General features: G+C 37.9%; 1 protein-coding gene across 1 annotated transcript; it reads left to right on the top strand.

Annotated features, from left to right (window-relative positions):
• Positions 13836-16121, top strand: LOC109844887 (BURP domain-containing protein 16-like). Its single transcript, XM_020414057.1, has 3 exons — positions 13836-14219; positions 14754-14831; positions 15090-16121. The coding sequence occupies exons 1-3, from the start codon at positions 13871-13873 to the stop codon at positions 15929-15931; spliced, it is 1269 nt and encodes a 422-aa protein (XP_020269646.1). The 5' UTR covers positions 13836-13870; the 3' UTR covers positions 15932-16121.

Genomic DNA, 23956 nt, shown 5'->3' with positions numbered 1-23956 from the left:
ACGTTTCAACAAGCACTTCCACCACCTCCATGCACTATTAATTGTTTGCAATGTCCATTTTCGTCCTGAATCGACAATTGAATACTTCTCCTACAGTGACATAACAATATACAAGTTAAAATCTACTTTGTCATTACACAAAATGATTTTTTGTGCTATATCGTACCTTCACATATTCCTACAAACTATCTTTGTCTTGTTTCCCAATGTCGTGCCAATTCTTATCTAGTGGTGTTCGTCTTTGATTTTTTTCAAGGGTACCCAGAAAACTACTAAGTTCATTTAAGATATTATCTGTCGGTCCAATAGGTAGGGGTGTGCAACGGTCGGTTCGGTTCGGTTTTTATCAAAATTTGAACAACCGAACCAAATCGCCTATAATTCAAAACCGAACTGAACTGTTGCAAGTCGGTTCGATGCGGTTCGATTCGGTTTGTTCGGTTCTAACTTCATCAAACTTCTTATCAAACAACAAACTGTGTTAAAGAAAAAAAAGATATCAACAAAGTAGGAGATTATGAAGCATTAAACACTGATATAATGATATTGTTTACAACTCATAATGATTCAAAAAATAAGTTTAGGGTTTGAGTCTTTGACTCTTTGGGGACGAGTCGGGTAGGGTTTGAGATCATAATTGGTAGTATTGCACTATATTCGGTCGGTTCGGGTCGGTTCGGGTTGAAAAGTTTTCAAACCGACTCGAACCGCCCTATTCATAAAACCGAAATTTCCAGATCGGGTCGGGTCGGTTCGGTCGGTTTTTTCGGTTTGGACCGAACCATGCTCAGCCCTACCAATAGGTACCCCAAATTTGTCTAAAATTACAACTGGACGTGCCTCTATGCCTCGTTCATGTACTTTTAAACACTTAGTTAGCCCTCTATACACTCATTCTAGGAGCGTTATACATCCAATCTCTGTTTTCCGCCATTTATTATATGTCCTGGGGAAAGAAAAAATTGATTAACACTATTAATAACTACATATAAATATTGTGATTTATAAAATAAAAAATTGATTAACACTATTAATAACTCCCATGATGTTTTCAATTAGATTTAAATAATGCTTTCTAACTGATGTAAATGGCCTTCCAAGTATCAGCTTGTCTCATTGCTTCCCATGTCAAGCTCCAAATATACATGCGTTAATAAACATTTAGCGGTGGCAAAGTTTTGCCCCTCATTTAACATCATTTTACTACTTCGCACAATCTGCTATAATAGATTTTAAAGAAAATTATACATGATCTTTCACTTACAAGGCACATGATCCTCTTACATGTGCAACATTTATAGAAATTGAAAAAATAAGGCACAACTTTTCCTTCAAAAGTAAATAAGAAACAACCCCACCTGCATGCATTTTTTTCTACAATCCAAAATAACAAGAAAACAAAAATCTTTAAAATGAGACTAAAAAGGAAAATTGAATTCCAAAATAACAAGAAAACAAAAATCTTTAAAATGAGACTAAAAAGGAAAATTGAATTAACGATTAGAAACCATATGCATGGCAAATCCACAAAAAGGAAAATTGAATTAACGATTAGAAACCATATGCATGGCAAATCCACAAAAATTAACCTTCTCCTTTAATTTAATCATAAACAGTTCAACAACTAAACAATTTCCCTAATAGAAAGGGGAAGAAACTGTAGAAATCAAAAATGAAAGGAACTGAGGTACCTGAGAGTCCAAAGGAGAGTGATAGCGATGAGACCAATGAGGAAGAACATACGAACAAGATTGGAGACAAATTAGCTTCGAGCTCGATGACAAAATCGGAGTTGAGATCGGAGACGAGACCAGGAAATTAGAGCTTTGTTGGTGAGATTTATTAGTGAGTTTGTGTGATTTTGTAATCTCAGTTTGTACACTTCTTCTCTATTAGTGAAAACCATGTCCCCTTCTTGCCCCGTGGACGTAGGCAACTTGCCGAACCACGTTAATATTGATTGCTTGAGTTTATGCCGTTATTTTGTATTGTTTGGCCTTCTCTCGGCGTTTGTTTGATTTGGTCTCTCGAAGTACATCGGTTTAGTTTTGACTTCTGCCACGCACAATAGTTATTAGAGAAAAATTTTCATGAACAAGTATGTTCTTTATGATATATAAGTTATGCACTCTAAATTCTTGTGTTTTTTATAGAGCCAAAAAGTTTGAGCAAGCCTCTAACATTTTCCTCTCACAACAGCAAAATCCACTTAGCAGATATGAATATTTCAAATGAGTTATATATCTTATGTACAATACAATTGCCCTATGTAAGTGAGTTATAATAATATTTTTCATTCACATCGTTTGGGGTAAAATTTGATAAGAACCTTGCATCAAAGATTTTTTTTTTATATTTAGAGCACATAACAGAATATACAATTTCCCTGCACTAATTTTGCAAAAAAATAATTTTTTACTTTCAATTTTACTCTATGATGTGGAGAATAAGTTATAAAATTAAATGAGAATATTAGATAATGTAAATATAGTGAAACCACAGCTAAAAGTTAATGTGAATATGAGTCAAATCACAACTAAAAGTTTAATGGATATATTGCAAGTAAATTCATATGCAAAATTTCTTTACAAATTGAATGATCACTCATCTTTTGAAGAATTTAAGATACTAATAAACATAGATGTTGTACTAGATCAATGTGTTTATAACTTAGAAATAGTAGATCACGTGGCCACAGTCTGGGTTGAAGGAAACAATGGCAATATTTTATTTGAGAGAGGGATTATTGAGATGATGATCAATCCTGCAAAAAACTTTATTTTCTTTTTAATTTTTATTGTATTTTTATCAATTTAAATAATCATGATATTCAACCACGTGCATTGCACGCGCATCTCAACTAGTGTATGTATATATGCCTCTTAAATTATGAGTATTTACAAAAATACCTTCCATATCTTTATATTTGCAAAGCAACTCTTCCAACAAACAATTAAAAAAATTCCCTGAAAATAATTAATCATCAACTTTAATACGCTAATTTATAATCACAATGTAAAATTTATCAACAAAACACCAAACTCTTAGCATTAAGCTGATAATTTATCGATTTTATGGGTATCTTTTAGAAAGTCAATGATTTGGAAGATAGCTTTATAAATGCTAAGATTTAAGGGGTATTTTTTTCAAATATACGTAATTTGAGTTGTAAGTTTGCAAATACTACGATTTTTTGTATGTGGATGGGGGGATGTTCGGTCAGCGATGTGTGTGTTGGTGAGGTTGGGGGGTTTTATTTATTTATTTATTTAAATTTTGTGTTGAGGGGCCGGGCCGGGCCGGGCCGGGGGCATTGGTGACGGGTTTTTTCTTGTAAAGCCCATTAAGTACAATAAAATAATAAAAGAAAGAATTGAGGCCATTGTAGAAAAGAAGGTATCAAATCGCAAGGAATCAAATGTCATGTGTGTCCCTAAATCGTGTAGCCTAAATGAAAATATAGAGAAAATAACAAAAGAAAGGCCATTGGGCCAAGCCCAAGAAAAACATAAAAATGAGATGTGATAAGTTGAACCCGCCTAGAAATTTGACAACTAAAGAAAGTAAAAAAATGAAAAAAGGGCCATCAATTACCCATCAAATCAAACATCTCGGTAATTTATTAATCCTTTCTTCATTCTGTATTAACTGTAAAAGACAACCTTAAGTATTCTCTAATCACCCACTAATATTTCAACCACCAAAACAGGCATAATATCAGAGACATAATCAGCATTAGTTGATCTCTTATTAGTCCTCCTTATTCAATCCATTTATTAGCTACGTTAAACAAGCAATTAATAATTAGCTAAATATCAAAAAGCCCATCATAAGTTTAAAAATATCAAAAAACACCCCTTAACTTTAAAATTTATTACAAAACCCCTTTAAATTTAAGATTTTGTCAAAAAAACCCTTAACTTTAAATTTTATTAGAAAACTCCTTTAGCTTTGAGATTTTGTCAAAAAAAACACTCTAAAGCAACGCTTTTAGGGGATTTTTTAATAAAATCTAAAAGAGCTTTTTTGGGTTGGGGTGGTGGTTTTTTTTTAACCGTTTAAAGTTATGGGTTTTTGTGATATCTAGCCTAATAGTTATATTCATACATATGATAACGGTTTCATTAGATGAAAGAAAAGCAGTCAATCATTCTATGAGGCCCCGTTTGGTAAGCGGGAATGTGGTGGAATAGAATGCCATTCTCACTCCTCATTCTCTCATGCCAAATAAAACTTGTTTTTAGATGTTGGAATGACCATTCTCATGGAATGGTTATTCCCACTTTTTGTGGGAATAGTCATTCCAAGTGAGAAGATAGGGAATGATCATTCCCATTCAATGGGAGAATCAAATTAGTTAGTTTTTTTTTAATTATACCCCTATTAATAATAAGAATTAATTTAAAAATCATGGCTTTTGACTACGTATTCTCATTTTCTCTCAGCTACTAATTATATTCGAACAATAAGAATTTTTTGTGGGGTAGAGATTAAAAATAGTGGTACATATTTCAGTAGCATATTAAAACTAGCGGTACATATTTTATTAGCCTATTATATCACAATTGCTCAACATAGGAGCAACACAATTTAATATAAAAACAGATACAACTGAAACTATATTTATTTGTCGATTGAAATTCTTTCATGTCAATATTTTTTTTGGTCAATCAATTTTTTTTGTTTATTCACCAATGTTTAAAGTTTTTTATTTTCACCAGCATATTATATTTTTTTTGAACTTTTGCTATTGTTTTCCCACCATAGAGAACTATATGTACCCATCGCGTACATGTTTGATTGTGGTTCATGCACAACAATAAATCTAACTTTTGATTGAAAAATATTTAACCAAATATTTATAAAAAGAGGAAACTCTTGCTGAGAAATTGGCCAAAATATTAAAATTATCAAAACCATATCATGTCTAGACTATATATAGAGGTATAATGACATTATTATAACACATACCTAGATTAATATAACATATGCAGAAATAATGGGAATTGTTTAAAAAATATAAATAAAACATACACCTGATCGATAACATGCGCATTAGTATAACACATACCTAGATTAATATAACACATGCATAATATAACACATACCTAGATTAATATAACACATGCATAAATAAAATTTTTAGTTATTATCATTAATGTTTATTTTTATCTTATTAAAAATCTATGTTGTTATAAGGGCATTATTAGAAAATGAGATTCTATTCTCACTTGTGAACTAGTGATACCAAACATGAGAATGAGAATTAGATTTTCATTCTAGCTTCATTCTACAAACGCACCCAAACAAGAGAATGTGAATAACCATTCCATTCTAGATTTTTATTCTAGCTTCTTTCTACAAACGCACCCAAACAAGAGAATGTGAATAACCATTCCATTCTCACATACATTCCATTCCATTCATTCTTCCATTCCATTCTCACTTGACTTCATTCCCACGTACCAAACGAGACGTGAGGGTGATTGATATATACGTGATACTGCAAGTCTGTAACACTTTCCCAAAAGGGAAAATACATACACCGTGAACTTTTTATTGTAGGGCAAATATCAGAAAATCCCCCTTGACTTTGAACGATTATTGAGAAATCCCTTTACCTTTCAAAATTTATATAAAAAAACCCTTAAGTATATGATTATCATAACCCTCCCCCTCCCCCCCCCCCCCCAAAAAAAAAAAAAAAAAAAAAAAAACACACCCCTTTAACTTTCAGATTTTATTAGAAAATCCCATTTAACTTAGAGATTTTTATCAGAAAAGCCTCCTATATTTTGGGAGTTTTTGTGATAAAAGCTCAAAGTCAAAAGGTGGTCATCTGATAACCCATAAACTTAAGGGGTTTTCTAATATTCTGAAAGTTAAGGGGGTGTTCTGATAATTGTCTAAAGTATGAGGTGGAGGGCAGGAAGTTTGGGGTTTATATTTAGCCTTAATTAAACTTACGATTTCATGTTTGAGCGAGTATTAATAAATAGTTAAAACATTGGAACGAAAACCCATTTTAGATTTAATTTATCACATAAATTAAAAATAAAAAGTATCACATCTAAAATGACCCTGTGCTTTTTAGAAAGGAAAAAAAAACTCCTAAACATTCATTTATTAAGTCTTTCTTTAATTAGAGTGTTTAAAGTCTTTCTTCTATTCCTCTATAATAATGGGAGCACCCAAGTCATTCATGCTACAGTAATTTATTATAGTGTTATTACTGTGCCATTTTTCAAAAAACATTGTAGCATTCATGCTACAGTAATTTATTATAGTGTTATTGCTGTAGCATTTAAATATATATTACTGTAGCAGAGTTGGGAACATGTGGCAGTTTAAAAAAAATACTACTGTATCATTTAACAAAAAATATTGTGGCATTTAAAAAATATTATAGTAATTAAAAAACAAAATTACTGTAACGTAAAAAAAGGGAAGACCGACACACACCAGTTAATTGGGAGAAAAAAAAGAAGAAAAATGGTATAGACACACCCTGAGGCACACCTTGTGCCACACTCCCTCTTTCTGCTACGGTGCACGGGAGCCCACATGAGATTTAAAAAAAATCTCATGTGGGCCCGTGTACTATAGCAGAGAGAGCGATTGTGACACATAGTGTGACACAAAGTGTGGCCGGGGTGTTGCGCGCAGCGGAAATTTCGGCAGCACTTCGGCAGCACAACAAGAGAGTCAGATCGCAATAAGAATTCCCGTCTCACCAAGGAGACAAGAATCTGAAGCGGATATCTCAACCAAGTGAGATATCGGCTCTTCCTCTCATCAGTTCTAGGACTGACCTGTCGAGGGATCCTAAAAGCTATTACAAATCACACAAAAGCAGTACAACCAATTTTTACGTGGTTCGGGCAAATTGCCTACCGTGCTCTCTTTGCTGCAGCCGCCTAACACCCAAAAAAAAAAACTCCTTAGCTTGCACAAAAACCTAGAAACCAAATACATCAATATATATATAGCAGCATATGTATTCGGGTGGGCCGGCCTTGGGTTCTCTCTTCACGCGTGATTGATTCACGCGGTTTTGTTTTTCTCCTCACGTGGGTTGTGGCCCCCACATCTTCACAATTCTCTACCTCGGTGAAGTTTTCCCAAAACTGAGCCGACACCAAAGCAACCAAATATCCCACTTGTTGTGTCCAGTACAAACGCAATCCACAACAAGTCGAGAACCCGAACGAGAGTCCAAACAATCTCACCCCCATCAAAAATCAACTAATCCAAACCGGCTGCATCTGAAAGACTGCCTACGTATCCTCTTGCCCAAGGAATCAAGCCGAACGTAGTTCATCCAAATGGCTGCCAACGGCCTCAACAATTACGAATGTGCAACAAGTTTCGACAATGATCAAACTTGTTGCTCGGAACAACCTTAGTGAGCATATCCGCCGGATTATCCTTCGTGTGGACCTTCACAATTTCCACATCGCCATCTTCAAGAACATCCCGAACGAAGTGATAACGAACGTCAATGTGCTTCGTCCTCGCATGAAAAACCTGATTCTTCGCCAAATAGATAGCACTCATGCTATCACAATGAATAGTGACGGACCTCTGCGATATACCAAGTTCCTCCAAAAGTCCTCGAAGCCAAATAGCCTCCTTCACAGCCTCCGTAACTGCCATATACTCTGCCTCCGTCGTAGACAAAGCCACCGTCGACTGTAAGGTGCATCTCCAACACACCGGCGCACGGGCCAAAGTGAACACATACCCCGTCGTAGACCGGCGCTTATCCAAATCCCCGGCATAATCCGAATCAACATAGCCAATGCATAACTGCCCACCTGTAGTGTCCCGCTCATAAACTAAACCAACATTGAGCGTACCTCGAATGTACCTCAAAATCCATCTCACGGCGTCCCAATGACCCACTCCTGGATCGTGCATGTATCTAGATACCATGCTTACCGCCTGTGACAAATCTGGCCTCGTACATACCATTGCGTACATTAAGCTCCCAACCGTGCTCGCATATGGAGTCTTCGACATTAACTCACGATCTTCAACTGACTTCGGTGAAAGACCACCTGAAAGCTTCAAATGGGCTCCTAATGGTACACTAACTGGCTTCAATAGTCATCTACAAAAGTGACGAACCAATGTTACCACCAAGTGATGCAGTCTTGGTGGACCCCAAACGTCTGTGTGCACGTAGTCCAGGATGCCCCTCGTCTGATGAATGGCAGTCGCCGAACTTCACCTTTGTCTTCTTGCAAGACACAGTGCTCACAGAACTCAATCTTCCCACTCTGGTCCCTTCAATAGCCCCTGCGTTGCCACAATGCCTGCAGTGACTTTTTACCTGTGTGCCCAATCTATACTGCCAAAGTCTGCTCATGTCCGCCTCTGAAATAGCCGAAGCAACCATGTGCCAATCTCGGTGCTTCCCTTCAGATAATACAAATTCCGATTTTGGACTCCCTCATCACCACAATGATCCTTAGTAACCTTCGCTACAGCGTTTTCGAAAGTCACCCTGAATCCTCTTCGCCTCCAAAGCTCACTGAGATAGATTTTTCTTCAGATTGGGAACAAATCTCACCTCTTTCAACTCACGGACTACTCCATCGTGCATCCTAATCCGCACCGGTACCTATCCCACAAACGCCACAGGATTGATCATTTCCCATGACAACACACCCCCTGTCGACTTTCTCAAAAGATGCCAAAACAGTCTCGCCTAGGGTCACATGAAGGTAGCGCCAAATCAAGCATCCAATCTGATGCATCCACATGGTTCACCTCCGGAGTAATCAGTAGAGAAAAGCACGAATCATCGGAATCAGGCCTTTCGCAATGTTCACCTCATTGGCCTTCGGGCCCTTTTTCTTGCCATTCTCTTCTCCTTGAGCTTCGGGTAGTCTCTCTTCAATGTCCCTGCTCCTTGCAGAATGCACATTGTTCTTTGTAATGGTGGCCGGCCTCTAGATTTTGACCTTCCTCTATTACCACCTTTCGGATATGGTTTCTACCTCTCGTCGACAAGGCCTCTCCTGAAGTACTAGCGCGGGAAGTCTCCTTGTCTTCCTCCTCAAATCGTAGTTCGTCAAGCAAAGATTAGTCACTTCACTATAGCTGATAGAAATCTCCCGTTCAACAAAGTGAGCACGAAGGTATCATACTCCTCATCCGGTAAGGAGCCCAACAAAATAATCGCCCTTGTACTCATCCGATATCTTCTCATCAACATTCGCCAAAGTCCGACAACACCTTAGTATAGTTGTTCACATGCGCCGCTAGTGAGGTACCTCTGGACATCTGAAATCTAGAAGTCTTCGCAAGCAAGTGCAACCTGTTCTCAACACTCTCTGTGAGATACTTGTTGTTGAGAATTTCCACATCTTTATTGCAGACGTCACCCAATCACATCATATATTTAGTTCCTGTTCAAACAGGACCTGATCACCCCACAAGCGTTCCTATTCATCTTCTCCATATCGCCTCTTCATATTTAGGTGGCCTCTCGTGGACCATGATGGTCTCTTCAAATTCTGAGCATTTAACGCATCCTGTACGTCGCTCATCCACAAACCAAAGTTGATTTTTCCGTCATATTTCACCACACTAATTTTGGTGTTTGAAAACCAACTTGTATTGTACCCGCCATTCGATTTGCCTGCTTTCACCTTTCTCTCCATTGCCGAACTAACTCCAATTGTAGAGGAAAGAACAAATTTGATAGAATTAGGAACCACCCACTAACCCTTAGATCGAATCCAAAATGATCCTAAACCACACAGGAAAGCCGAAATCTCAAACTGGCAACTCTAATGCTATCTCCACCGAAGCCGAGAACTCCAAGAACTATAGCTTCACACAAGAATCTTCCTCCACCAAAAAACCTAGATCTGAAATCTGGCTCGATACCACTTGTTGCGCGCAGCGGAAATTTCGGCAGCACTTCGGCCAGCACAACAAGAGAGTCAGATCGCCAATAAGAATTCCCGTCTCCCAAGGAGACAAGAATCTGAATCGGATATCTCAACCAAGTGAGATATCGGCTCTTCTCTCCATCAGTTCTAGGACTGACCTGTCGAGGATCCTAAAACTATTACAAATCACACAAAAGCAGTTACAACCAATTTTTACGGGTTCGGGCAAATTGCCTACGTCCCGGGGCAGACGGGGGCAAAGATCTACTAATAGAGGAAGCAGATACAACTAGGGTTGTCATCGTCGTGCTCGCCTGGCGTCACCTCAGTCGGCACCTGCATGGATACTGTACCATCTGGACAATGTGGAGCTGCATCGATCTCCACCACCTGCGATATCTCCTCCGTCGGGTCGCTCTCCACCTGATGAGAGCTGGGAAGCTTCAAGATAGAAGCCTCATCAAATGTGACGTCCCTACTCAGAACAATCTTTTTATCAACTGGATCCCAAAGCTTGTATCCCTTGACACCACGCTTGAATCCTACAAATATGGCCTTCCTAGCTCGAGGTTCCAATTTATCAGTTCTAACATGATAATATGCAGGGCACCCGAATACCTTGAGCTGGTCATAGTCATGTGCTGGCTTTCCCGACCACATCTCCATAGGGGTTTTCCCCTCAATCGCAGATGAAGGCAGCCTATTAATGAGGTGGCTCGCATATGTAAGTGCCTCAGCCCAAAAGATCTTCTCCAAACCACTCTGCGACAATAAGCATCGGATCTTCTCCAGTAAAGACCGATTCAACCTCTCTGCCACCCCATTTTGCTGCGGTGTATGACTAACTGTGAAGTGTCTCTCTATGCCCTCGTCTCGACATAGCTGCTGAAAGGGGTCAGAAGTATACTCACCACCGTTGTCGGATCGCAACGTCTTGATCTTTCTCCCAGTCTGCAGTTCCAATCTCTTCTTCCACTCCACAAACAAATCTAGGACTTCACTCTTCTTCGTCATGGTGTACACCCAACAACGCCTAGAATAGTCATCTACAAAAGTGACGAACCAATGTCTACCACCAAGTGATGCAGTCTTGGTGGGACCCTAAATGTCTGTGTGCACGTAATCCAGGATGCCCCTCGTCTGATGAATGGCAGTCCCGAACTTCACCTTCGTCTTCTTGCCAAGAACACAGTGCTCACAGAACTCAATCTTCCCACTCTTGGCTCCCTTCAATAGCCCCTGCTTGCACAATGCCTGCAGTGACTTTTTACCTGTGTGCCCCAACCTATAGTGCCAAAGTCTGCTCATGTCCGCTTCTGAAATAGCCGAAGCAACCTGGCCAATCTCGGTGCTTCCCTTCAGATAATACAAATTCCGATTGCGGACTCCCCTCATCACCACCAATGATCCCTTAGTAACCTTCGCTACAGCGTTTTCGAAAGTCACCTTGAATCCCTTCGCCTCCAAAGCTCCAACTGAGATAAGATTTTTCTTCAGTTGAGGAACAAATCTCACCTCCTTCAACTCACGGACTACTCCATCGTGCATCCTAATCCGCACGGTACCTATCCCACAAACGCCACAGGATTGATCATTTCCCATGACAACAACGCCCCCGTCGACTTTCTCAAAAGATGCAAACCAGTCTCGCCTAGGGGTCACATGAAAGGTAGCGCCGGAATCAAGCATCCAATCTGATGCATCCACATGGTTCACCTCCGGAGTAATCAGTAGAGAAAAGCACGAATCATCGGAATCATCGCCTTTCGCAATGTTCACCTCATTGGCCTTCGGGCCCTTTTTCTTGCCATTCTCCTTCTCCTTGAGCTTCGGGCAGTCTCTCTTCCAATGTCCCTGCTCCTTGCAGAATGCACATTGGTTCTTTGTTAGTTGGTGACGGCCTCTAGACTTTGACCTCCCTCTGTTACCACCTTTCGGATATGGGCTTCTACCTCTCGTCGACAAGGCCTCTCCTGAAGTACTAGCGCGGGAAGTCTCCTTATCCTTCCTCCTCAAATCGTAGTTCGTCAAAGCGTTAGTCACTTCACTATAGCTGATAGAAGATCTCCCGTTCAACAAAGTGAGCACGAAGGTATCATACTCCTCATCCGGTAAGGAGCCCAACAAAATAATCGCCTTGTACTCATCCGATATCTTCTCATCAACATTCGCCAAGTCCGACAACAACTTCGTATAGTTGTTCACATGAGCCGCAAGCGAGGTGCCTCTGGACATCTGGAATCTGAATAACCTACGCAGCAAGTGCAATCGGTTCTCAACACTCTTCGTAAGGTACTTATTGTTGAGAATTTCCCACATCTTCATTGCAGACGTCACCCCAATCACATCATATTTCAGCTCCTGTTCCAAACAGGACCTGATCACCCCACAAGCGTTCCTATTCATTTTCTCCCATACCGCCTCTTCATATTTAGGTGGCCTCTCGTGGACCATGATGGTCTCTTCCAAATTCTGAGCATTTAACGCATCCTGTACGTCGCTCATCCACAAATCAAAGTTGATTTTTCCGTCATATTTCACCACACTAATTTTGGTGTTTTGAAAACCAACTTGTATTGTACTCGCCATCGATTTGCTGCTTTCACCTTCTTCTCCCATTGCGAACTAACTCCAAATTGTAGAGAAAGAACAAATTTGATAGAATTAGGAACCACCCAACTGAACCCTAGATCGAATTCCAAATAGATTTCCTAACCACACGAGGAAAGCGAAATCTCAAACGGCAACTCCTAATGCTATCTCCACCGAAGCCGAGAACTCCAAGAACTAAGCTTCACACAAGAATCTTCCTCCACCAAAAAACCCTAGATCTGAAATCTGGGCTCTGATACCACTTGTTGCGCGCAGCGGAAATTTCCTTATATCCATGCTAACATTGGATCGCTGTAGAACCTTCTTCAAATAAGCCACCTGCTGTCAAACAAATTCTGGCCCTTCTTCTGTCCGTCTGCCGATCTCGCATTCCTTAGAATGCGCTTCGCCTCGCCCGAAGTCTTTGCATCTCAACTCATTTTGATAGCTGAACTTTCAACTCATCCTATAGCGCCGACCTGGAACTTTTCAGAGGCAACCAACATGTTCACTCACATAAAAGTAACAAATAAATGACGCACTCCTTTTCAACTTTTGCTCGAAAATACACGCAAGGATCAACTTGGCTCCGACAAGTTACGATGACAAGCATTAAAAACCATCGAATTCGCCTATACCATTGTCGGAGAGACTGTTCCAAAACCGTTACAATCACTCACAATCTAAACCCTCAAACAAACTCTCTCAAATCCCTCACAAACTCTCTCTACAAAAGAACAAAAAGCCTGCACTTTTCTTCTTGCTGTAGCCAAAAGAGAATAACCGGAAAAACAATTCCTTGCGCTGCTCCTTTGTTTTCCCAGCCGCACAAAAAAAAAAACCTCCTGCAGCCGCAAACAATTGTTTCCGCACAAAGCCCTTGCTCACCCAAAAAGAAAAATACCTAGCATAGGTATTTATATAGCATCTTAATAGTTGGGTGGGCCGACGGGTTTCCGCGTGGGCTTCAAGCCACCCGCGTTCACACGGGGTGTACATCTAGTGCCACCCTGAAAAGAAAGAGGAGAGAATGATTGGTGTGACACAAAGTGTGGCCCGGGTGTACATCTAGTGCCACCCAAAAAAGAAAGAGGAGAGAATGATTGGTGTTGTGTAAATTTTGCTAAACGACAGAAATGTCACTCACAATATTCAATTATTAAGTAACGTGCTTGCGCAATGTCGACCACATATGCGCTTGCCCAATCTCGACCGCACAAGTGACGTGTGAGGCTGTGAGCTAATATCTAAAAACATGCAATAATGCACTTGATCGATCGTAGTAGAGCGAGTACTAAACCAAGGAGCGTGCGTTCATCTATAAATGGAGCCCTCGTCTCCGCAAGTAAAGCGCAGAAGTAGATCGAAGAGCAATGGCTACTTTCCCTTTAGCCTTAGTTGTCCCCCTTCTCCTCTCCTTCACTCTCTCCCCTCTCTCTTCTCATTGTAGTGCTGATAACATCGAGTCAGGAGTACTGGCTGTCCCTTCACCAGTCACCCCCAAGGCTGCCGCAATCCAGTATTGGTATGCCAAGGTTCACAACAACAAACCTCCACCGCATGCCTTGCTCTCAAAACTCTCCTCGCTGCCCCCTCTTGAACTGCTCATCACCGACTCCGACAACATGAAATCGTTCGAAGACGCGAAAAGATTAGAAAACCTCTTTGAGGAGCGTAGGCACAAAGTCGTCCCGCCTCTTTCTTGGAACTGGAACAGCAACGGTATGTTATTTGTTACTTCTATTAAGATGTGTCTAGGAAGTAATTTACGCGTTAGACATTGTATTTTATTAATTTTTTTATGCATTTGACGTTGCATGTTTCTATTGCTGTGACTTTTACTTTGGTATATGTATTTGTATTCTTTGCTAGAGTTTTAATTTTGTAGTCAATATTCTACAAAGTGTGTAGATATAAGGCAGCGTACTCTTCTTTATAATTATTGAAAATGAAATTTTTTAAACCTCTTTCCTCTATATTGACGTACTTAACAAAGAATAAGAAATTAAGTCGCTATTTGTTGCCTTTATTAGAAGATATTATATACTATTTGTTACTTTTATTAAGACGTGTCAAGATTCAATCTGAGTTAGATGTAGTATGCTTCTATTGGAACATTTCTTTAATATATGTTTCTATTATTTTTTAGAGCTTACTTTGCATGTATTTTACAAAGTATATAATTATGAGGTAGTATTCTTTTCTTTGTAACTAATGAGAATATAATTTTTTTATTTCTTTCATTTATTTTAACAGACCCAAGCAAAGAAGCAGAAAGCCTCTATGAGGAGCTTAGGCAGAAAATATCGTCTCTCTGGAGCTGGGATCATAGCGGTACGTATGATCTCATCAAAACATTAAGAAGATTCATTTCCTTCATTAGCAGCTTCTCTTCTTAAGATGTGTCTAGACCCAATCTGTGAGTTAGACGTAGTATGCTTCTATTGGAACGTTTCTTCAATATATATGTATCTACTACCTATTGGAGCTTGCTTTGTAGGTACTTTACGAAGTGTATAGTTATGAGGTAGTGTTCTCTTCTTTATAACTAATGAGAATACAAGTTTTTATGACTTTCCTTTATTTGGACAGACCCAAGCAAAGAATCAAAAGACAGATATGTCGGGCTTAGGCAAAAAAAACCGCCACTCACCTGGAACTGGGACAACAGTAAAGAAGCAGAAAACCATGAGGGACTTCAAAAAGAATCAAAAAAGGATGATAAAAACGGTCACATCCGTACCGACACTGTTATCGACCCACTCGGCGTCTACTTCAGAGTGAGCGATTTGAGGCAAGGCAACGTAATACGTTTTGTTGACTTTAGAGACTACTTTCCACAACAATACTTCTTACCAAGGACCCTCGCCAGCAAGATGCCCTTCAACTCCGCTGCTGCCATAAAAAAATTGTTCCACATTATGCCAGCTGACACGGCAAGCAAGAATGTGGACTTCACCATAAAACACTGCAATATACCACCAAACTTCCCGGGAGAGATTAGGCAGTGCATCACGTCGGCAGAGGACTTGATCGACTTCGTGATCAAGGGTTTGGAGACCGATGACGTCGAAGCACGGAGCACCGAGAGCACCAGCGGGTGTGGGCGTGATGTTTTGATCGGGGGTGTGAAGCTCGTGAGCGAAGGTAATGCATTGAGTTGCCACCAGGTAGAGTTTCCCTACTTGGTTTACCATTGCCATGTAGTTTCCAAGACCAGGGCCTATGAGGTGGAGATATTGGATGTGGAGAGCAAGGAGAAGATTAACCATGCGACTGTCACGTGTCACATGGATACCTCGATGTGGACCCCAACACACGAAGCGTTCACAGCGCTCAAATCTGAGCCCGGCAAGACCGAAGTCTGCCACTTCATCTCCAAATGGGACATCCTCTGGACCTCTACTGCTGATGTGATTGTTGCTGAAGCTTAGTAAATGAATGATAGTTTAACTGTCATGCATATATACATGCTCATGTGGATGGTCGTGCGTGTGTGCTGTAAGATCTATGTGTGGATGTGTTCTCATGCATGCATGCATATGTGCATGCATGGATGTTGTGAGCTGTAATAATTAACAAAACCATTATCTTTTGTGTTAATTTGTTTGCATTTAATGGTTTTATTTATTCTATAAACAAATCTCATGTGTTCTTAATCACCTATGAACACAAAAAAGCAGAATATGATCCCACTGCATGGACCATATAATGCATTATTGTCATGAAAAGTAGAAATATATGTGGGTTCAGTTCCCTAACGTTGCTAAAATCTTTTTCTTTATACATCCGTTGCATTTGAAACAACATATTTGATTGATTGATTGATTTGTTGAAAGATGGAATAGAACAAATACATGCTTGAAATAGAGTCAACCGCATCCCCCAATTGTATTCTAGGATCCACACAACATTGCTTTACTAATTTCAATGACACTTGGTCTTTATAAATAAGAGGGTTTTTTCTCTTTTAGCCCAAAAATTTACCCCCGCTTATTAAAAAACTCATTCACTTATATAAACATTCATAAATACAAAGTATCTCATCCCACTTAATTTTAAACATAGTTTGTATAATACCCTCATTTTTTATATTGTATTTCTCCAATAAATAAAAAATTCATATACCATACCCTTCATCTTCAAATACAATTGCTCGCTCTCTCTTCTCCCCCTCTCTCTTCCCCCTCTCCCTCCTTCATTTCACTTTTCCAAATAAAGCTGATCTTCATAGCTCTAAGAGGTGATTCTTAATTCCAAGAGGAAGGAAAAACAACATCAGCGTGAGTGTGAGCCTAATCAAGGGCGTCGCCGGCAAGGATTAGGTGAGCCACATGCACCTTGGGCACCACGAGCGCACCACCCACAACATGTTATCCTTGTGGCCAAGAAAGAAATCAGATTTTACTTTCGTATCTAAGGTTCAATGAGAAATAATTCAGCTCTTTATGCTGGAAGTGAAGCTCTTTAATGCTAAAGTATAGCTCTTTATTGTCTCTAAAAATTTTAAACATAAAAAAATCGGTCAGTATTTTTTTGAACAATGTAAATGTATGATGATGTGTACAATGTGATGTTTGATCAATTCTTTATATAACTGACATCTACATCTCCACTCTCGGTGATACAATTTTTGGGAAAAGTGTAGCTCACTATGCTAGAGTGTAGCTTGTTATGCTAAAAGTGTAGCTCTTCCTACATTAGTATAGCTCTTTATACCTAAAGTATAGCTCTTTAATGCTAAATTATAGCTCTTTATTCTAAAATTGAGAATAAGTCGAGTTAGTTTTTTCCGAACAATGTAAATGTATGATGGTGTATATAATGTGTTGCTTGATTAATTCTTTATATAACTAACAGGTCCACTCTCATTTATACAATTTATGGGAAAAGTGTAGTTCTTTACACTGAAGTGTAGCACCTTATTATAAATATGTAGCTCTTTATACAATAATATAGCTCTTTATGCTTAAAGGGTCACTCCTTAAAGCTAGTATAGCTCTTTATTATCTCTAGGAATTCTCAAACTGAAAATAAATCAAATTAGTTTTTTGAACAATGTAAATGTATGATGATGTATACAATGTGTTGTATGAACAATTCTTTATGTAACTTACATGTCCACTCTAGTTTATATAATTTCTGGCAAAAGTGTAGCTATTTATACTGAAGTGTAGCACCTTATTATAAAAGTGTAGTTCTTTATACTAAAGTGTAGCACCTTATTATAAAAGTATAGCTCTTTATATAATGATATAGCTCTTTATGCCTAAAGTATAGCAATGTAAATGTGTGATGATGTATGCAATGTGTTGTTTGAACAATTCTTTATATAATTGACATATCCACTCTAGTTTATACAATTTCTGAGAAAAGTGTAGCTCTTTATATAGAATTGTAGCACCTTATAATAAAAGTATAGCTCTTTATACAATAGTATAGCTCTTTATGCCTAAAGTGTAGCTCTTTAAAGCTAAAGTATATCTTTTTATTATCTCTGAAAATTCTGAAACTGAAAATAAATCGAATCAATTTTTTTCTAAACAATGTAAATGTGTGACCTTTGAAAATCACCAATCCTCAGATCATCTCATCTCACGTAAAATCTTATAATAAAAGTGTAGCGCTTTATGCAAAATAATATATACTATTCCAAAAGTGTAGCTCTTTAATACTAAAGTATAGCTCTTTATTGTCTTTAAAAATACAAAAAATACACGAATTAGTAATTTTTTGATCAATGAAAATGAATGACCATGTATATAGCGTGTTGATTCTTTAATTCTTTATATTTGATATGTTTAGTCTCGTTTATATAATGTCTGAGTAAAATGTAGCACTTTATGCCAAAATAACACCTTATTTGTAAAGTATAGCTCCTTATATAGTTGTATAGCTCTTTATAGCAGAAGTGTTGCTTTTTATTGCTAAAATATATCTCTTTATTATCTTTGGAGATGCAAAAAATTTTGAGTAAGTAATTTTTTACTACAGGAAAATCTGATACATTTTTTATAAAGTGTACTTTGTATACATTTCTACTAGATACATTTCCACTAGATACACTCATAAATTTTGACACAACATGATACATTGGATAGTGCATTTGATACAATATACACACAAATCATCTTTATATACATGATATAGAAAATTTCATACAACACGATACATTGGATACTACTTGGTACATCATATTGCAGGCTGTAGTTGATTTGTCGTTTGGGTTGCAATGTGATAGCAATGCGAAGATCTAATCGAATGCTAAGAGTGGGGCATTCTCTTAGGTATTTGGTCGAAAAGTTAGTGTGCATTGACGAATGGTTTCTTATTTGAGGGGTAGATGTGCATTACGTTGGGTGTTGGCAACAATAGAGAAAGGTGAGGAGCAACCAGAGTGCGTAGGAAGACATAGCAGTGGGCTAAGATCGTGGCGGTGCACAAAACTGAACTTCTCTTGGACATTTCATCAAACACCTCTATTGTCTCCTCAACCAACCACGGTATCGCATAACCGCTAATCGTTGTGGTCCAAATAACTATATCACTTTTGTCATTCCAACAAACACCTTCTATGCATCAACCTAGTCACCAAAACTTAGATATATATGAACAAAATTGTTATGCACATACCCTTTCATGAAGCACAAGCTTGATAAGAACCCCTTAATTTATAACAGCGAGACATCTTTGACAAGCTATTGCTAAAAAACCTAAAATTTTAGAATGTTAACATATCATATCTATGAATTTCCCATTAGAAAACTCAAGTTTTCTCAAATCACAAAAATTATTGTCTAAATCTCAAATAATAAAAAGAAATCCATTGTACTAAATACCAGGAATGTCACATTATTATCACTAAACAAAATCAATAATAAAAAGAAAAGGAAGTTGTAGACATAACCAGCATCAAAATCCATAGAGATCCTCAAACTTGAAGCAACGGATCGTTTCCTATTTGCCGGCTTCGAGTAGATTGAGTGGTCCAACTGCCGCTGCTGTCGCCCCCTTCAACGGAGGATTTAGGGAAGAGAAACACGCGGGTTGGCATTAGACTCCATTGCAAGAGATCAAAACCTAAAAATTTTGGGGTTTTTTTCCTGAGAGAGAGGAGAATTAGAAAAAGGAGGCTAATTAGAAAGAGAGAATTAAGTCCTGGGTAATTATTATGGCAGAAGAAGAAGAAGAAAAAGAAGAGTAATTTTGGGGTTTATCTTTTATTTTTTGTATACAATATATGGACATGGTGTATTTGACACTTTGGGTTTATAAATACTTGGGAGTTGTACCTTGGGTGTATGGATCATAATGAGAGTAGGTGGGTTTAAAAATAAGTTAGAGTAAAACTTTAGGGTAAAATACAAAAACCCCTAAATAAGAACACCTCCAAGGAGAGTAGGAGATCAACAATTATGGGTATCTCATTTTATCAAGTCCAAAACAGAGGAGATTATCGCTCCGTTGTAAAATGCGGAGTGCAACCAAAATGGTAGGAGTCCAGACGCTAACTGATACACTGTGCTACTGCGTAGTGGTCTCGCCAAACAGACTGGTGCATTGGCCCCAAGGACAATCCTCTTGTTGCCCAAAGCAAATTGAAGGGGAGGCATGTATTCTTGAAGAATTTACGATGAAGATTGGGGGTTGCATGTAAAGATTTCTGTCCACGGCGCATTTTTTTTCATGTTGGCGGGTTCATTAAGATCTTGTATAACTATGCAAGGTTTTATTTATTTTTATTTTTTTTTCAATTTTGGGTTGAGGGTTGGGGGGTTGGGGGGAGGGGAGGGTGTGGGGTTTTTTGATTTTGGAGCAGAGGATGGGGCGTTATTGAAGGGTGTTTTTTCTTAAAAGCCCATCAAGTACTATAAAATAGTAAAAGAAAGAACTTGGGCCTATGCAGAAAAGAAGGAATCAAGTCTGTGTGTGTCCCTAAGTCAATCGTGTAGCCTAAATGAAAATATAGAGAAAAAAACAAAAGAAATGCAATTGGCCAAGCCCAAGAAAAACATAAAAATTAGATGTGATGAGTTGAGCTCTCCCAGAAATTTAATAACTAAATGAAGTAAAAAAAGAGAAAAAAAAGGAAAAAAGGGCCATCAATTACCCATCAAATCAAACATCTCGTTACTTTATTAATTTATTAATCCTTTCTTCATTCTGTATTAACTGTAAAAGACAACCTTAAGTATTCCCTAATCACCCACTAATACTTCAACCACCAAAACAGGCATAATATCAGAAACATTATCAGCCAGAATTAGTTGATCTCTTATTAGTCCTCCTTATTCAATCCATTTATTAGCTACGTTAAACAAGCAATTAATAATTAAATAAATATCTAAGAACCCATCATAAGTTTGAAAATATCAAAAAACACCCCTTAGCTATAAATTTTATTACAAAACCCTTTAAATTTGATTTTGTCAAAAAACCCATTAACTTTAAATTTTATTAGAAAACTCCTTTAGCTTTGAGATTTTGTCAAAAAACTCTCTAAAGCAATGCTTTTAGGGGATTTTTTTAATAAAATCTAAAAGAGCTTTTTTGGGTTGGGGTTTTTTTTTTTTTTGTTATTACAAAACCCTTTAAATTTGATTTTGTCAAAAAACCCATTAACTTTAAATTTTATTAGAAAACTCCTTTAGCTTTGAGATTTTGTCAAAAAACTCTCTAAAGCAATGCTTTTAGGGGATTTTTTTAATAAAATCTAAAAGAGCTTTTTTGGGTTGGGGTTTTTTTTTTTTTTGNAACCGTTCAAAGTTAAGGTGGTTTTTTTGTGATATCTAACCTAATAATTATATTCATACATATGATAACAGTTTCATTAGATCAAAGAAAAGCAGTCATTCATTCTATGAGGGTGTTTGATATATATGTGTCATTGCAACACTTTCCCGAAAGGGAAAATACATACACTGTGAACTTTTTATTGCAGGGTAAATATCAGAAAATCCCCCTTGACTTTGGAAGATTATCGAGAAACCCCCTGAACTTTCAAAATATCAAAAAAAACCCTTAAGTACGTGTAGGATTGTCGCAACCCCCCACCCCCACCCCTTTAATTTTCAGATTTTAGTAGAAAATATTCTTTTAACTTTGAGATTTTATCAGAAACCTTACCCAAATTTTGCGAGGTTTTGTGATAAAAGCTCAAAGTTGAAGGGGGTTATCAGAAACCTAATAATTAGTGAGTTTGTTGTACTTATATTAATTTGTGTTTTGGTATTTGTCTTTTGCTGTGATGTGTATGGGTGTACGTGTATCCCAGAGATGCTTCAGTTTTTTCTGTGCTTCAGTTCACAATTGGTATATGAATAGATTTTTAGTAATTAAAAAAACATAATGTTCATTTAGTTAAATCCATCTCCTTTATGGTTAAAAATTTTGTTACTTTCATCTAAAACCTTTTTATTACTGGATAGGTATTTTCATATCACGTGCATTATCCAACTATACGTTGGCTAGTAGAACTATAGTAAACAAAGGCGGTGCATAAAAATTTGTATCGCCTGCACTTGAGTAAATTTTCCTAATTAACAAAACAAAAATGTGGGCCACATTTATTTATCGAGTTATGGGCCTGCGCACAGACTCTACCGCGCATGTACATGGTGAGTGTCGGTGCACGAGTTGGTGCACGGATCCCTCCTCAATTAAAGTTACGTCCTTGCCCAATCTCGACTGTTTATTCAATTATTTCACTATTATGAGATGAGGGAGGCCTTTGGCCTTCCCCTCATTATCCCTCCATTCACACCTCATTACGGTGATGTAACACCTCATTAAGTGAGGGTAACTCTTGGGTACTCAACCTATTCACATTGATTAGTATAAATATATATCATAGGCCTTTGGCCTATGTACTTGCTTTAAACACGTTATCAGCACGAAGTGTTCTTGAATCCCTGAGCCATAAAAAAAAAATTCCTTCCTCTTTTGCGCATTGAGATCTGGTTCGTTGCAGCGGGAGCGTTCGACGGATCATCGCAAGGAGGCAGCGTTCTACGGATCTTTAGTATCGATCGTCCCTAGATCTGTGATCTAGAGGTAATTACTATAATCCGTAGAATAATATATGGCAGCTGGAAAATTAACAAAAAAAAAATCATGTTAGCAACTTATTTTGCTGGATTCGCTATGATTATCAGTTGTATTTTGTGTCCAGTTTTATCTTCTGTCATATTTTTTCCCACAGTAAATTGTTCAATATAGACATCATCTGATGAATATGAACAAACAGACAATTAGTTGGAAAGGGAAAAGCTACGTATTAGTCATACAATTTGATATGTATGTGCATATAAAATGACTAGATGTTACTGCAACCACTAAACTGAATGATATTATAATATTAGTAATTAGTCATTTCTATATATAGTTTGTCTATACTCTTCATCGCTCATGACAGTGGAAAAATGCCTTCCCAGAGCTAGAAGAATATGTGGTAATAAAATAGAACATAAAGCGATAGGTACAAAACCTGCATTTTCTACTCCCTGATATTCTCGAGCACACATTCTTATAACATGGTCTCGCAGGTGTGTCTGCAAGTATACATTAACTATAGTGTATGTCAATGGTATCAGAGAGTAGAAAATATTTGAGATAATCTTGCAGATTTGTTCACTAAAAATTTAGGTTATATCTAATTATATGCCTGAGATGTTGCGCAATTGTTATGCCTGTTGCATATATTATTATTAAATTGAATGGATGTTTAAATAAATAATGTTGTGGTTTTTGGATCAGCCTGTTTTGTCACCAAATTTAAATTCCTTGAATTTTCTTTTCCTTCTGAGAGAGAAACTGTAGTGAGGATATAATTGTAAAAAGTCAAAGACCGGTGTATTCCATTGAAGACGAAGGCATTTTTGCAAAATGCAGGGACCCCCAAGGGTTTTCCAAATTGTATTTTAATTTTATGTTTTTTGTTATCTTTGGACTGTATAATCGGACTTTGGACACTTTTTTGGTGACGGGCTGATCCACGCAACATGTTTATTGCATGAATTTTTAATTCCTTATTATTAATTCATGTCTTTCAAATGCATAGATAAAATGGCTAAAATAGCGAGCGTTGATTTCGAAGTCCTTGACGCTGCTGGCAAGAATTATTTGAGTTGGCATGTGGACCTGAAGTTCCACTTACGTGCCCAGGGCTTATTAGCCACAATTTCAACTCCTGCTCCACCGGCTCCGGCCACTGTTACGGGTAATGCTGTAAATAATGCTGAGGTTGCTACTACAGTGATCGTCTCTGATATAGATAAGGCGAAAGCCATTATCTACATCAGGAGACATATTGATCGGACCCTGAAGGCCGAATACCTGACTGTAGAGGACCCAAAGGAATTGTGGACTGCACTTGAGGACCGATACAAACATCAGAAAGATGTGATCCTCCCACGTGTTCAAAGTTAAGGTGGTTTTTTTGTGATATCTAACCTAATAAT

Source organism: Asparagus officinalis, chromosome 6 (genome assembly GCF_001876935.1).
Source record: "Asparagus officinalis chromosome 6, Aspof.V1, whole genome shotgun sequence".
NCBI lineage: Eukaryota > Viridiplantae > Streptophyta > Magnoliopsida > Asparagales > Asparagaceae > Asparagus > Asparagus officinalis.
This window is presented reverse-complemented; position numbering and strand designations above follow the sequence as displayed.